General features: G+C 33.9%; 1 protein-coding gene across 3 annotated transcripts in view; it reads right to left on the bottom strand.

Annotated features, from left to right (window-relative positions):
- The window catches only part of Dmxl1 (Dmx like 1), a 150,826-nt gene that overhangs the window by 57,392 nt on the left and 76,040 nt on the right, over window positions 1–17,394 (bottom strand). For all 3 annotated transcript variants that reach the window (XM_059246411.1, XM_059246409.1, XM_059246410.1), the window contains exons 22-28: window positions 16,728–16,893; window positions 15,866–16,127; window positions 12,915–13,996; window positions 11,859–12,050; window positions 8,061–8,137; window positions 4,135–4,262; window positions 3,350–3,580 (exon numbers count right to left, since the gene is read on the bottom strand). In XM_059246411.1, coding sequence (XP_059102394.1) covers window positions 3,350–3,580; window positions 4,135–4,262; window positions 8,061–8,137; window positions 11,859–12,050; window positions 12,915–13,996; window positions 15,866–16,127; window positions 16,728–16,893 — 2,138 coding nt within the window. The remainder of the gene's footprint in view (window positions 1–3,349; window positions 3,581–4,134; window positions 4,263–8,060; window positions 8,138–11,858; window positions 12,051–12,914; window positions 13,997–15,865; window positions 16,128–16,727; window positions 16,894–17,394) is intronic.

The following is a 17,394-nucleotide window of genomic DNA, read 5'->3' as shown; positions in this document are numbered from 1 at the left end:
AATGGTTAAGAATATCATTTATTAAGATCTTTACAACTATACAATGACGTTTTTGCCTACAAGCAGTAAATCTTAGTGTTTAAATAAGAATCAACCTGATCTCTGAGTAAAGCTCTTCATATTTATCTGTGCTCAGGAGAAATACGTGGAACTCGGGCTAGTGATTTGGCTCAGTGGTAGAAGTTTGCTTAACACCCACATGGTTCTGGGCTCAATTTTCAGCATCGAATAAAAAGAAAGACTTGAAACTAAGATCAGGCTAATAATATACTTTTCATCTTAAACCACATGTTAACATTGCTTAGCAAAAGTTATCCCTTAAATAGTTAAATAATAATTTTAAATTTAATTTAAATTAAATCTTAATGTTTTAAAAACATGGAGCCAAAATTAATTTACCAATTATTAATTTAATCATTAACTCCATGACCTATGAATCTAAAATGTATGTTAGGTTTGACAATTTTTTCTTGAACTCAAGATATATGAAAGAGACAGTCAAGGTGAATTTCATAGTTGTTATTAATTGATGGACATTATATGATGAGAAGTAACTTTAAAAACCACTGTGAAAATTAAAATGCTTAATATTTTAATAAACAAGTAAATTTGATATGTTAAGTAAATTTGCACTTAAAATCTGTAATTTTTAAGGAAAAAGGTAGAAGAAAATAATTTAATTCAGAGCGAAAGGATTGGTGAGACAAATGTGGTGGGTAGATCAATACCAGGTGATGGTATCAAGTCTGTGGAGCAGCCAATCAGCACTGGACCTTTTAGTAGACAAGTCAAAACTGTTTCAGCTTCTGAACTTCTTCAAAGAGTTAGGGGCCACAGCAGGGAAAACTACAAATTATCACTCTGATACCATTTGTCACTTCACAAGTCCTTTCCAGACTTGAAAGGTAACTTCAGTACTTAAAAAAAGCTGCAACTTTTTAACAGAGGTAGCAAATGTATAAAATGTAACAAAAGCTAACTTTCTACCTCACAGGCTGTCAACTATGACTTTTTTATGTAGCTCTAGCTGTCCTAGAACAGGCAGGCCTCGAACTCACAGAGATTTCCCTGTATCTCCAAAGCACTGGGATTGAAAGATGAGCACCATCATGTCTGGTTTAAGACCTATTTTTATATCCAACATTTTACTGAAGTACAGCCATCCTGATTTAATGTCTATTGCTACTTTTGTGCTACAAGGGAAGACTGAGTAGTTGTGAGATACCAAAAGGTCTCTGGACCAACAAAGCTGGTTCATATCTGCTCAAAATTATGAACTCATTGCTTTACTGTAAGCATCAAATAATTAATCCTTGTCTGTTTTAAGATCGTATCCTCCCTCTCCCATGTGTTGAAGAAGAAAAAGAGTATGAATTAAAAATTAAGAGTGACAGATGAATGAACAGTTTCAATGTGAGGATAAAGTAGAAGCTAAGCTACCAAGACTTTGGTTGTACAATCATATGGGATCATAGCTTAGTGTAAAGTGTGTCAACACTTACTGCTAATGACTGAGTACTTTAACAAGATAACGACTTCTTTTTCTTCCATTACAGATGAATATTTAAAATCTAAAAATATTTACTTATCAGGTTATGTATGGACTTTAACAATAATGTTTTTAAAACTTTTTTAAATATTTATTTTACGTATGTGTTTCACTTGCATATATGTTTTTTTTTGCTTGCATGCATGTCTGTGCATCATGTGTGTGCATGGTGCCTTGTAAAGATCAGAAGAGAATGTTGATCTCCCTGGAACTGGAGTTACACAGTTGTAAACTGACACATGGGTGTTGATACTCAACCTGGGTCTTCCACAAAAACAAGTGCTCTTAACTGCTAAGCCATCTCTCTAGCCCTACAATGCTTTTAGAAAAAATAATGAATCCAAATCAAATTGTATTTTCCTGTCAAGTCCTTTGCCAACCATCTGACCCTCCAAATCATAAATATCTAAACCTACAAATATATACAGGCATGGGTCTAAGTCCTTTGCCAACCATCTGACCCTCCAAATCATAAACATCTAAACCTACAAATATACACAGGCATGGGTCTAAGGTACTTAAGGCAGTGGGGAGGAAGCAGATTGAAATTCAGAGATAATCTTTCTGGGTTTCACTTACAAATGTATTCACAAGGGTTCCTTTTAAAAAACATTTAAAATTGTTTCCAAATTTTTATTTGAAGATTTAAATTTACATGTATTTCAATAATTTTTAAAAATTTAATGTTAGTATAGTTAACAGATTTTCCATTAATATAAATAAGTCCTAACTCTACTCCAGATAATCGACAAAAGTAAAACCCAATTCTACCATGTGTGTTAATAAATCATAAAAAGAAAAAGTTTAAAAAAAATTACAAAAAGTATTTTCAAGTTGAAAAAGTGGGTTGTTTTAAAAATATTTAAATACATGTAGTTTTAACATCAGAAATGAAAAGATACAATTAAACTATTTACTTTTCACGGTAATAAAAACACTTAGAAATCCAAATACTCTAATAGCCAGTCATAATATGCAGATCATAAAGCAGCCTCATGGGAAATGCTTTCTCAGTCATTTCAAGCCATACTGTGATTTCCTATGATGAGGACCAGCGATATTTTTCTTTTGGTTTTGTACATTTAGAAATGTTAAAATTTAAGGAACAGAAAATATCCAAAACCAAGTATTTGAAACTAGAATGGAATAGCATAAAGAGTTTTATAAAATGCTAATCATTGTTTTAAATCAAAAATATGGCTTGAATAAAAGAAATTCGTTAATTTTTCTTAAATGCCAAACAAAACAAACTATCCCACACTATGCAACCCTTCAAAATCAACACAAAGCAAGCTAAATTGTAAAAGCCTATTTCTAAAGCTAATATCTTGCCTGCAAGAGTGGGAGGGCTATGAGAACTGATGGCTGAAAGAGTTTTGGAAAAGCCCACACATTCCATGGAGAATACCACTACCTGGTGGGGGCTAGGCATAGCAAAGTGCCTTCCTGCCAAAGAAAGAAGAGAAAAATCTGTATTTGGAGTAGAACAAAAACCAAAGTGACTGTATTTCAAAAGAAATGAAGATTTTAATACTAAGAGACAATTCAAGTACATTATATAGTCTCATCAACAGTGCAGGAGTATCTTAAAAGATTGAAAACTGCACCAGAAGCTTTAATACTTTTTTTTTTAAAACCACATTATTGTTTGTTGACAGTCTTATAATGAGTTTTCTGACACAAAATTAAAACACAATTACACTTAACAAAGTTATCCATCTGAATAAAGCTTAAAAGAGAGAGAGAGAGGGAAAAAGAAAAAAAGGGAGAGAGGGAAGGAGGGAGACAGTAAAAACTTACCGGATAAGGCTTTCGAGTGCATCTGCGCTCCTCCCCCAAACACTGCAGACCACATATTTTCATTTAGGGGGTGGGCTACAATCCGAAATAGTTCATTACTAGAATGTGTTGCCAGCCCATGAATGAACAGACTAAGATACACTGCTGTGAGAATTTCACAAAGCAAGACTGTAAGTCCTGATTGGGCTTCTTCACCAGAAGAATTCAAAAGTTGAATTAGACAATTTATTCCTAGGACCAAACAAACAAACAAACAAACAAAAAACAGTCATTAACAACAACAACAACATCTTTTAAACTAAAAATTAAACACATTTTTCTACTTTTTGAGTTTTTGAAAAAATTTACTCAATCAGCATTAAATCATCCCCTTCCCTGGATTTATAACCAGTAGGTAATTATGGTTTAAGAGCATTTGCTGAAATATTTGTTCAATTTAGATAAAATGAAAATTAAACTTATGTCAAATTTCAGTTAAAATGTTAATGGCATAAGTATTTTGAAAAAATATTTTAAATTGTTCAAGAAATAATTTAACAAAATGAGCTACTTTAATATAGTGATCAAGGACGTATTGTTTATTTGATAATGTCTTGTGTAACAAGAGCGTTTTGTGACGAAATTAAAATGTAACTGAAGAATTTGCACTGAATTTGTAATGGTGTCAAATCTAGCAATACTTAACAATGATCATCAAATAGTAAAACTAAGCCAAATCTGCTTTTTACCATTTACCATTTCCAATAAGGCTAAAAAAATAATTCATATATGTAAATTACTTATACCTGGCCATTGAGCTGGTGATGTGTTGGGAGTTACTGATTCATCTAAACTTCCTGTTCTCAAAGAATGTCGATGAGCAAGCAGTACTGTCTGATACATCATTCCAGTAAACTGATTTGTTTGAAATGAACTAAAAAGAAAACAATATTTAAACCTAAGATGAATTCCATATGTAATATTCCCATTCTTAGATACAATTTCTAAGGTATCTTAAATAGAAATCTTTGTTTATAAATTATACTGTTTTTATGTCTAAATAATATGTTCTCCGGTGCTATATTGTATTAATACAGTATTCTCTAAAGTGAAAATATACATATTCTAAGCTAAACAAATTTGACAAGTATCTAGTATATTTATTTAGTGAAAGATGAAGAATACATTAAAAAAAAAACCATCACATTATTTTGGGCCACAAGAAGCAAGCTTAAATATATAACTTTAAAACAAAGCTATTTGATTGAAAATGAAGTGAGTCTAGGCTCAATTTCATAGTTAACGGCTAGCCCATCCTCTACCTGGCACTGAACCAGGTACTAAGCAGTAATAGAAAGTAGTTTCTGTCCCTTATAAATCTTTCAATATAATGAGGGAATTGGACACAAATAATTTTATCATATTACTCTTGATAAAATTATACACACCACACTATGAAGGCAAATGAGATAAGCATTATTACATATTTAAAAACTTACAGTAATTTAATAAAAGATTAAATAAACAAATAACAGGGTAGAATAACTATTTTAACATTTTGATACCCAGCAGCAAAAAGAACTTATAAAAATGCTAGAAAGTAGTACTGCAGATGTTCCTATAGTATATATTCAGTAAACGAATATAATATTTACACTTAGAAAGACAGTGCCTTAAAGATGTTGTACTTGGTGAATTTCACTGATCATAACATTTTGATATTTGTAAATAGATTCTTGGGCTTTATTTTCCAAATTTAAGATGGCAGAATAGCAACAAAAATTCCCTCAGCCTGTAGAAATATTTATGATAAGATAGAAACATATTGATGAAACCAAAGCAATAGTCAATTACATAAATGAACTCATGATCAAAGAAAATAAAAATTGAAGCTACCTTGGTAATACAACCAGAGTGGTAAGTGGTGCTGTCCAAGGACAATTCTTAGAGATAAGATGAAATGATAACCAAAAACCAATACCGATGAGAGTTGATACCATGTAAGAGATAACTAACTAACTACAACATCTCCACTCACAGAAGCAAACTTACCAAAACAGTTAAAAAGAATGTTATACATAAATAACTTTTCTAACGTCAAAACACAAAGATAAAGCATAAAAATGGAAGAAATGATTAAAAGAGATTGAGAGGGACATTACATACATAGTGGGCTAGGAATCTCCTGATTTTTCCCTCCACCCAGGGATGTACCATATACATCTATCAATGGATTGATTCCCTCTGAAAGAAAGTCAGAAACCAGTTGAAAACTCCCAGCCACTAGATAATTGAGAAAATATCAGACCAAATAGGTAGGAAAAGCTATGACACAATCAGGTATGGAGTCACTCACTGCAAAATTGGGTAGCTATCTATCTTCTTATGAAGATAAGGAAACAGGTAGACCTCATGTACCAGTCTCTAACTCTTAAGGTTCTCCACAATTATACTCTTTTTATTAAACTTGTTTGAGAACTTCATTCATGAGTCTTGTTTACATTATTTTCTATCTCTTTCTCACTCAACTCATCCTGTGTCCCTCCTACTCTTTTTCCAATTCATGACTTATTGTTATGTGCAATTGTGTGTGTGTGTGTGTGTGTGTGTGTGTGTGTGTGTCTACACATACAGCCTACTGAGTCCATTTAGAAATGTTTTTACATTCATGTGCTTAGGGCTGATCAATTGGGACTAAATAATCCATCAGAGGTTTGTCCCTGGAGAAAACTCATTCTCCCTATCTCAGCAGCCATTGACTGCTTTTTAGCTCTTAATCTAGAGGTGGAGCCATAAGAAATTTCCCCTCTCTATGCTGTTTAGGCAACCACACTGCTGAGATTTCATAGCTTTTGCTTCCTTCTCATGTCTAGAAGTCATTATCTTGCAGCAGGAATCTCTTAAATCTTTCTGCCTCATCTTGCATGATTTTCCCTGAGCCTTAGGTGTAGGGCTTGTGTTATAATATATATATCAGTTGGGATTAGGCATCTCATGTCCAATTGTTCTAAAATATTGATTTATCAACTAAGAGAACAAAAAGGATTAGACAGAAAAGGCTGCTCTAGCCTTCACAGGGACAAAAGGACTCCCAGGAAGTACTACTACCTGGGAGTAGAGACAGGACCTAAATAAAACAAAACAACATAGAGTTCCCAACCCTGTCAACCCTCCACTCTCATCACCGACTGACCCGGGGTTGACAAAATAACCCAGGCAAGAGCTACCTGTGGCCTTGCTTTTAATCAACTTGAACTGAAAATTAAAGATATAATCATTAATCCTTCATTTGTAGTAAAATGGATGAATCCTGAGGACATCATATTAAATGAAATAAGCTAGGTACAGGGGGAAAATGCCATTTTTTCTCTCATATGTATGAACATTATAAAAGCTGTCTCATGATGGTGGTTACCAGAAACTAAGGAAAGGAGGGTAAAGTAGAGAAGCTGTGTAACAAGTATAGAACTTCAGTTAGACAGAAGGGATCATTTCCAGTGTTCTATAGCACAGCACAATGGCTACCATTAATACTGTGCTGTTTCAAAATACCTATGACAGAATTTTGAATCTTATCACAAAGAATAATAAATACCTCAATACCCAGTTTTGATCACTAGTGTATGCATTGTGATATCAAAAGTATCACATACTGTAATGCATAAATATGTATTATCAATGTGTATAAATTTAAAAACCAATTTGCAGTCTTAAAATGAAAAAAGAATTTCTTAAATTTTATTTTGTTACATTTTGTTGTTATCTTTTAGAACCCTGTTCTTTTCTAATGAGACAGAAAGGAAGTTTTTCTGGGTGGGAGGTGTGGTGGGGTGGAACTGAAAAGAAGGTGGGTAAGCTGTAATCAGGATACACTATATGAGAAATAATCTATTTTCAATTAAAAAAAGACAAAAAAGATGGATGTACAAGTTCTAGTATTGTCTCAAAGAGTAATAGAAGACAGATAATAGTTAAAAAAAATAATGTCAAGGGCTAGAGAGATGGCTCAGAGGTTAAGAGCACTGGCAGCTCTTCCAGAGGTCCTGAGTTCAATTCCCAGCAACCACATGGTGGCTCACAACCATCTATAATGAGATCTGGTGCCCTCTTCTGGCCTGCAGGTGTACATGCAGACAGAACACTATGCATAATAAATAAATCTTGGAAAAAAAAAGTCAGAGTATTTCAAAGAACTAAAGCTAGACTATACACCAGAATGTCAATTTTTAGGCTTTTAACAATTATTCTGAATACAGAATATGAAGAGGAAATTCCTAAACAGGAAATCTGTGAAAAATTTCTCAATCCTGTTATCAGTAATTCCTTTGCCTCTGTGTCTCAGACTTTTTGTTATACATCAAATTATGGAACTTATCACTTAAGTATGATGTTTACTATTTATCATCCATTCATCTGTTTTAATGAGAACAATCCTAAGGAAAGAGTACTTTACTTATTTTTAATTTCTCAGGATCTATCACAATATTTAGCATGATGGCAGTGATCAATTATAGGCAGCTAAGTTACAATAACAAGGGTTAGCTTCAGTTTCCTTTGTCATAAAAGTATAAGCTGAAATTTCAAAGATGAAGAAAAATATTCAACATCTCAGTCATGTGCTTTGTGCATTTACTGAAAGAAGTGTTATGTATAGTTTTGAATTAATAATGTATAGATAGGAAACCTCACTGTTTACTGAAAGTGATCTTAAATTTCACAAGAAGGTATTTACCTGTAGTTATGACTACCACAAAGGCACTGATAAATACAAGCAGAAAGTGAGGCTGCTAAAGTATGCATTACATATACCTGAAAAAAAAAACAAAAAACAAAAAACACACAATTATTTTAAGTAGAATTTTTTAGGTATAATTTTGCCAGAAAGGAAATAAAAAGTCTTTTGCCTCTGTAGACTATTTTCTTCTTTTTGTCCCCTTAGGAACAGTTTCTACCCACAGAAGTCATTCTATAGTTTCTACCCACAGAAGTCATTCTATAGAAATGTTAAAGAAAAGACAAGAGTTCTCTGGCAGAAATTACAAACCACACAACTATTATGAATTTCTCCAGAGCAAAGGTGAGAAGTATGAACTACCCAGAACAATATGAATCATGTACTAGAAGTATACCCTTCAAACCGAAGTCCGCCTTTTCTTAAATAAAATATGAATAAGTAATAGTAATAAATGACAGTTCACTTATGGACAGGTCACCAAAGAAAACACCAGCATGTATTATAGTCATCTGAGAATGAAACTTTAGAGAAAGAAACAGAAAGGCAGTGAAGGCAAATAATGGTTTTAAGGAAGAAAGGATTCTAATCTGACATAACAGGAGCTATAATAATAGAAGCCTGGATGAAGAAGATTAAGGCAGAAGAGCAGGTCAGAATATAAAAGATTACCTGATTATGAAGTATAAGTCTCTCATGTAGATAAAAATGGGTATTGACAGATAAAAGTCTAATTGCTTTTTGGGCTTCAATTGTCAGTAAGATCTGTGGTTAAAAGTATCATATACTGAAATTGCTAGAATGCAAGTATGATAACAATAAGTGGTAATATCTCTCCATATAGGGTTGACATCTACTTCTCTATTCATTGGTCTTTTGACTTATTTGACCCACGAACAGAAGAGAAGGAATGTGAGCCCTGAGATTACAACTCCAAAGGCAAATTCTACTCTTGCTGCTCTTAAACCCCTGAAACTTTTGTGTAACAAACAGAAACCAAGTGTTACTGGGCTATGAGGTATACAAACACTTGGATAAACATTACTGAGTGATTCTCTGATGGTATTTCTACAAGCAAAAATGTCTGAACTAAGTAGTCTGATGAAACAGACTGACCTCTCCTTCACCAATCAGCTGGGAGCCCTAACAGGAAGAGGTGGTAAGGGGCAACCTTACCTTTCCTCATCACTCCGCCCCCATCTTCAGGGTCTAACTGAAACATGAGCTCTTCTTGGATATCAAGCTTTTAGAATAGAACTTACTTTCTAAGCTTTGAACCTGGACTGGAACTATAAGGTCCTTTCTTCTATTCACCAGTTTACCATGGGTAAATCCTTGAGCAACTCAGCCATCAGAGTCGCTGTGATAGTTTAAATGAGAATGACTCCCATAGACTAATATATTTGGATGTTTGGTTCCCAGTTCGTGGACTGTTCAAGAAGGATTAGGGGATATGGTCTTGTTGAAGGAAGTTTGTCACTGGGGTGGGCTTCGAGGTTTCAAAGGCCGATGCCAAGCCCTGTCTCTCTCTCTCTCTCTTTCTCTGCCTCCTGCTTATGGATCAGGATATAAGCTCTCGGCTACTGCTCCAGCACCATGCCTGCCTGCCATCATATTTCCTGTCATAATGACCATGGAATAATATTCTGAAACTGTAAGCAAGCCCCAATATGTTTTTCTTTTATAAGCTACCTTGGTTGAGGTATCTATTCACAGCAATGAAAACAGTAACTATGCCAATTACTTATAAACAATTTCTTTCCATCTTCCTCCTTTCCTATTCCATCACACTCTTCATACATCCTATCAGTTCTACTTCTCTGAAGAAACCAGTTTAACTATTTGGCTTACCTGCTGAAGGGTGAGACACATAAAGTCAAATCTGTCAATCACAAGAAAATAAACGAGGCTGTATCACTTAGAATCTAGTTACCCACCAGGAGATCAAGAATAAATGAAATGAATTGGTTCCTGTAATTAATGCTAATAGGCCAGCAAGATAGCTCAGCAGGTAAAGGATTTGCCAACAATCCTGAGTTTGCTCTCTGGGGCTCACATAGAAGAGAAGTGATTCATTCCCACATTCTAACTTCCACATGTGAGTTGTAGCATTCAAGTGTGCATGTACACATACACACATACACAAATATATAAAATAAATGAATATATAAGTGTAATAAAATGAAGAAGCAGAATTAAAGAATGCAGTTTGTTGAAAATGAGCAGTTTTCAGGAATTAGTTTTCAAATTATATAGTATATACTTTAGGGATTTATACTATAGAGTAATATAGTAAAAGAAGTGGGGCTAACCCCCCACCCCAAATGGTAAGAATTAAGCATATAGAAATGGGTAAAATTGTGAAAGGAGAGTCTACTATCAGGAGAACAGAAAACCAAACTGGTAATGTATCATAGCCTGGGAAGTAGCAGGAATCTTAAGACAGTGTCATAAAAAAATCCTGAGGGATATACCAAACTGCCAATTAAACTCAGTCATTAAAGGGATCTCAAGAGAGGAAAGATCAAATATAGTTTCAACAGGAGATAAAGCACAATTAGATGGATAAGAAGATGGTGTGATCAATTAAATTATCTATAATATGATTAGTACATTTTAAAGAAGTTCCAAGTTTCTTAGTAACAAACTTATTCCTGAGCCACTCTCACAGAGGATTCAATAAATCTGGAATGAATTTAGGAATTCAAACTTTTAGCAGATGATTCTGTTAGCCTTGAGAGGAGAGGTAACAAGATACTTCACATTATTTTTAAAATGTGTAGCTTAGTATTGACATGGGAATAATTCAGTTACCTGTTAGTGCTTTAATACCAAAAATATTAAGCTTTTATCCTTTAAGAAAATATAGTATTCCACCCACTGAAAGCACCCTACCCTTTAGAAACTTAAGAAGGGCCAGCAAGATGGCTCCATGGGTTTTGCACCTGTCACCAAACCTGACAACATGAGTTAGAGCTCCAGAACTCACATGGTAGAAGGAGAGAACTGACTGACTCCTGCAAAAGTCTTCTGACCTCCATGTGTACAGGCATACACATACACACAACTTTTAATGCAATAAAAAAGGTTATGGAATAATGTGGCTACAGATATATTTACATATGATTTTTTTACTGTTTATCTATGCTTATTTATTGTGTGTCTTGACAAGGTCACGAACAACTTGGCAGTAATCTGCTGTAGTAATCTGTTCTCTTCTTCCATCATGTGGATACAAAGCATCCAGTGCAGGTTTTCAGTAGTAAGTGCCTTTAATAACTAGCCATCTCTCCAGCCCCATTGTTTTAATCTTAATGAAGCAAATGAAGAGTAAATAACTGACACAAAAGAACTCAAGTATCCTATAAAATAGAAGTAACACAGTAAGTCTGGCCTATAGCCAGATTCCTTAAATGGCAATTGTTAGCACAATGAATACTATGTCTAGTCTGGTGTTTTAATTTTTGTTAGAAAGGATTAATATTTATATCTTCATTTTATCATTCTGTGTAAGTAAATGAAAAGCTTAAAATCAAACTGAAAATACTCGTAGGAGGCAAAATAAACCAGATTCAGAAAAAGAAGTACTTGAAGGTAGAAGGAGGCCTACTTGGGGAAAGAGAAACTAGGGAGAGAAGGAATGAGTACATAAGGAGAGGAGTGGTCTAACAGAGAGTGTATGTGGAAAATGCAATTGAACATTTTATACATGTGTAAAAATGTTATAATAAAATCCATAATTTTATGTAAATAACATACACTGATAACAAAAAAAAGCTTGAAATGCAGCATACTTACTTTACTGCTTTGGCTATCAGGATGAGGTGGTGAATCAAAATTTATTATGGCATGTAGAATATCATGTGTTAGATTACTAAGGTGCAATAGTGGATTGGCAACTACTGTTTTGGCACTGGCTGTACAAGCAAAGAGAAGAGGCACTGAAGTTTGTTCTGACAGCGGGTTAGGAAATACTGGTTCTGCTGTTTCCTTAAAAATAAAGAGGAAAAACAAGTTAAACAACTATTTAGTTATAATCTACTCCTAAGTAATTAAATAATTCAGAGGATCTTTCAAAAAGCTTCAAAATTAAAAATGAAAAGCATTCAGAGTACATACACCTTAAGTTGTTATGACCTGAGGTGGTAAATGTTTCCACAGCTGTATCTAAAACGGTACTACCCTTAACCCTCCTCGATAAGGAGAAGCTCATTCCCTCAGAAGGCATTCATAAGATGTGTTCATACAAATTAAGGAAGTCCTAACATCTGACAAGATCTGATCTGCAACTGTAACGTACACAGTTCCTCCAATTCCTACTATGACTAGACACAAAGGTTCATTCCTTAAAGCAAATGTATTAATATTTAAAACCAAAAACACAACACCAAAAGCTACTTTAGACTTGTAGTATCTTTTTCTTTAATAAAGCTTTTAAGCCAGGTGGTGGTGGCTCACACCTTTAATTCCAGCACTTGGGAGGCGGATTTCTCTGAGTTTGAGGCCAGCCTGGTCTACAGAGCGAGTCCCAGTACAGGCTCTAAAGGTACACAGAGAAACCCTGTCTCGAAAAAAAAACAAATAAAAAAAAAAAAGCTTTTAAATTTTTAATTAACATAATTATATTACTTCCTTTCCTTTCCTTTCCTGCACATGTTCTATGTTTGACTTATTAAAGTTATATACCTGCCAGTGTGACCGTACATGCCTTTAATCCCAGCACTTGGGAGGTACAGACAGAGACAGAAGGATCTCTGTGAGGTCAAGGTCAGTCTGGTCTACATAGGGAGTTATAGACTAGCTAGAGTTATATGATCACACTTTGCCTTGAAACAAAACAAAAATGTTACATACCTGCTGAGATTCTTGTAAAAGTAAAATTAATTCCATTCTCACAGATGCAAGACCCCCACCATGAGAGCCATGAAGTACGCAGTAACTAAGAAACATTCTCAAGAGTGACTGATACTTCAAAAGCCACTGTCTTTTTTCCTGGAAACTTTCTCTCAGTTGATTCGCTTTTGTTTGGTGGTGCAAATCATCAATCTCCTCACTTAACTCAGATTTCCCTGCACTTTGACTAAATGTGGTCTGCAGCTGTTCTGCATCTGAGCAAAAGTCACAAGTCCTCTGAAGAGCCACAACCTCTTTTTCAAGCCAGTGGTAGAGTTGGTAACGCAATTTTCCACCATCTATTTCATAGCCAGTAGATAAAGTACGGAGTTCCACTGTGAGAATCTTTAAACATGCTCTAAATTTTAGTTGAACAGCAATTATATCTTCTGATGGATTTAAAATGTCACTTTCATCTAGTGTGCTTAAAGAGTCTGTATAACTACTTAATTCATCTAATTTTTTGTCTGTTTTTCTTGGCAAAGGTTTTATTTCTTTCATTGAAATAGGGGGATCTTCATTTTCTTCATCATTCTCGCTATCCCATTTCAACTCCAAAGAGTCATCTTGAAATACCATACTTGGTTGACTCCAATCAAAAGATAAGGTGGAGTTTGACTGTTTCTCTGAGGAACCCTCTGAAGAAGATTCAAAACCATTTATCAGTGACTGTGACCAGTCAACAGCAGAAGACTTATCTTCTCTTGCATCCGATTGTAATGGAGAAGAATCTTTACTAGTAAAAAAACTAGTAGATGCTCTACAAAAGTTTTTTGTTTTCTTGACAACTTTGGGCATCTTTGACAATACTTCCAAAGCCAACATGGGGCAGCCAGATTTTAGGTGAGCACTAGCAGTACTAAAAAATAATCTTCTTTCACTTAGATTAATTGTTCCTGCCAGTCCACTTTTTCCTGTTAAAGCCATATGCGTTGAAAATGTATCAGATGATCCAAAATGACGTCTTAGCAAAAGTGGATGGGTTCTTAGATAATTGTAGAAATTAAAAACTATAGGATTACAGGCTGACATCATGACTTGATCTGAAAGTAAATTCACTTTATAAGTCAAAAGAAGCTTAAGAAAAATATGAACTGAGAATTTATGACTGTATAAAAGTCTCTTTTCTCTTTGAAGAAACATGAGCAGGTCTTTGGACAAATTATAATAGACTACACTAATCCATGTCACTGAACAGACAAGAGAACATTTTTCAGTTGTATTTTAAACTGAAACAATGCCTTCAGATAGAATTTTTAGCTCTTTTCTCTTGATTTCTTGGATACACCTCTTCAGTCAGCTTGGCTAGTCCTTGTCTTCTCTGATCATAAATGCTGTGCTCTATCCATACACCCCCGTGTTAAACTCCTAAAAGTCCCATGATCTTAAACACCATTTATATGCTGTTAATTTTCACATCTCTATCTCCTCTTTCCTAAATTCCCCATTTCATTATACCTAAATACACACATTTTTGCCCTGGGGGTTTCTTATTTAATGTGCCTGTGGTGCATACCACCCTTTATCCTCCCATCTCTTTTGATTGACTTGCTTATTTCAACAAGTCCTTTGCCCAAAGGTTATCTAATTAGAGAAGCTTCTCCATCTAATCAACACTCCATCATATCATTCACTATTAGTCAAGCTAAAAATCCAGGAGTTACCATTAATTTCTTAGTCTTTGACACTCCATATAAAATTTAGTCCTGTCTAGTCAAACTAAAATTATCCCATATTCAAATATTTCTCTCTGCCTGTAGTCCTATCATACTGGTACTATCAATTAAGCTAGTAGCATCATTTGTCTTTCAGAAGAACACTGATTTAAATCGTTCTAGGAATGTGGTCTTGCATTAATATCACACACACACACACACACACACACACACACACCACACACTTACACATTTTTTTAAACAAGGCAGGTAAATTTTAATTAAATAATATTTTCCCTTCATTATGAAGAAGCCAGTTTGAAAATCTTTACCTCAGATGGCTACGAGACTTGAATAACTGAGTCTCATGGCTTTCTTCTGTGTTTAAAAAGAGACTTACTTTCTAATTAAATAGTGCTACATAAAAAGTTATAAATTAGAAGGTACTTTACTTACTGTTCCAAATGATACACTACTAAACCAGCTACCACATTTAGTGGTAAACCAGTTCAATCCTGCCTCTGAAAAATACTGGAAAAGAAAATCCCACCATTTGTATATGACTCACAGAAAGAATTTCACTTTATAGTAGGCTATAAGAATGTTGCACAGCCAGGTATGGTGGTACACACCTTTAATCCTAGCACTCTATAGGCAGAGGCAGGCGAATCTGTGAATTCAAAGCCAGCCTGGTCTACAGAGCTTGATCCAGGACAGCCATGGCTGTTACACAGAAAAACCTTGTTTTAAGAAAAAAAAAAATTTTTACACACACACACACACACACACACAAATTTAGAAAGAGAACCAGAAATAGAGTTTTAAAGGGTACATTTAAAATAATTTATATGCTACTGATCCCAAGAAAACAACAGTCAGGATTTGGTTAGTTTAAGGTTCTCCTGTCACATCCCTTAAGTCAGCTTTCCTTACACTGAATATATTTTTCTTCTTAACTGATTAAGAAGTGTAATAACTCAACCTAATATTAAAAATTGGCTTTACATTACTACCATTTCTCCAAAGTATTTAAAACCAACTGTTGGTAATATTTATGATCAGTACATTTATTTCACAACAACAGGAAATCTAAAGTTCTCCACTTTAAATGGTTTATCTTTCTGAAATAATAAAACCTCACTTAGTCACGAATACCAAAAAATTTAATATTTATTATTACATTAGACCAGACAGTGGAGTACACTCTGAGAAAATACTAACAACACTTTTATTAGAATCTAGGAAGCTCCAACTTACCTTCATCCTCTGTAACTGGTTGCTTTATTAACGTTTCCAGGGCAGCACTATAATCTTCTAAAATCCAATGTGCCATACTCCGAAGAAAGGGATCATGATGTGCATTTATGTTCGATGAACTGAGTTCACTGACTGGAGAACCAATTCCCAAAACTTTTTTGCGTAAAATAGATTTGTATGTTGTAGACTTATCAAATTCAGATTCAAAGAGTCTTGCTATTACAAGAGCCAACTGAATGTCATTCAGTTTCTCAAGACATACCTTAAAAAATATTGTTTATAAATAAACAAAGTCAGCTTTTAAGAGAAACTCAACCTATTTACCATAAATGTATAAGGATTTATTAATCTCTAAATTTTATAAGCAATAAATGCAATAATGGCATGCACATTGCCTACTTTAGTATATTAACATTTATAACATCTGCAAATCTATTTGTTATTACTAAGCATGTATTTACAAAATAATTTGACCTGAGGAAATGAATAACTTTACCCAGTATAAACCTATAATTTTTACTCTTAAATCTCAACTCTTCTCAATTCATCTGAGCAGACTAGAATTTTAAAATAAAAAAGATATTTTTCTCAAGTCCCTTAAAATAATAGCCAGATATACTTAAAGTGTGCAGAGTCATATGAATTACTCATTTTATGAAACTTGTTTTATCAGTTCTGTAAAATATCACTCCAGCTAAATGGTAAAAGTATAAAAGATATTGTGAAATATTATCAGTTACTTCAGGTACTTAGCCTTGTATTATTTCTACTAGTTAAATTAAAATTTAAAAATTAAGATTTAGATGCTATCATTGCTTAAAGAAATGATAATGCTAATTAAAAAGAAAGTTCAATTATTTACCTCGATTGCATCTCTGAGGCAACCACCTAAAAGAAAAAAAGCTGCAGAATGTTCAAACCTTTGCTTGCCTAATAAAGAGAAGGCATTTTTCAAAGCTGCTTTACGCCATCTCTCTTCCTCAAAATTGTGTCCAAAAAACTGTGTCATTTTGGTGTCTTTTTGAGATCTATAAGGGAATGAAATTTATGAAAATTTTAAAGTACTACTTAGAAATCAGCCTTTTACACTTAGGACTTCAAAGTTGGGACTTTCAAGGAGTAAGATGGATAATTCGAAGGCAGTCCGCATTACAAATCAATATCCAGTTACAAGAGAAGTTATAACAATGAAAACAAAACATCTGCCAGTTGATAAATCACTATGAATCTCCATCTTTACCAATCAAATATGATTAAGTAAGCATTTACTTTTATACATAAATCTCACAAGTTATTTAAAAATCCTCTTACAAACTGCAAAGTGAACTGCATTAGCAGCACTAAGAAAAACACATCCATGCAGAATAATTTAAATCCATGCAGAATAATTTTACTAATACATATTTACATTAAGATAATTTACACATTAACATTCACACTAGTATAAAATTAAAACAACATCAATACTTTTGTTCTACCCATTTAAAAATGACTTTGGTAATCAAAATAAAATCAATGGAATCTGATAG

Source organism: Peromyscus eremicus, chromosome 19 (assembly GCF_949786415.1).
Source record: "Peromyscus eremicus chromosome 19, PerEre_H2_v1, whole genome shotgun sequence".
NCBI classification, from domain to species: Eukaryota; Metazoa; Chordata; class Mammalia; order Rodentia; family Cricetidae; genus Peromyscus; species Peromyscus eremicus.
The sequence above is the reverse complement of the archived record's forward strand: the minus strand, read 5'-3'. Positions and strand labels throughout refer to the sequence as shown.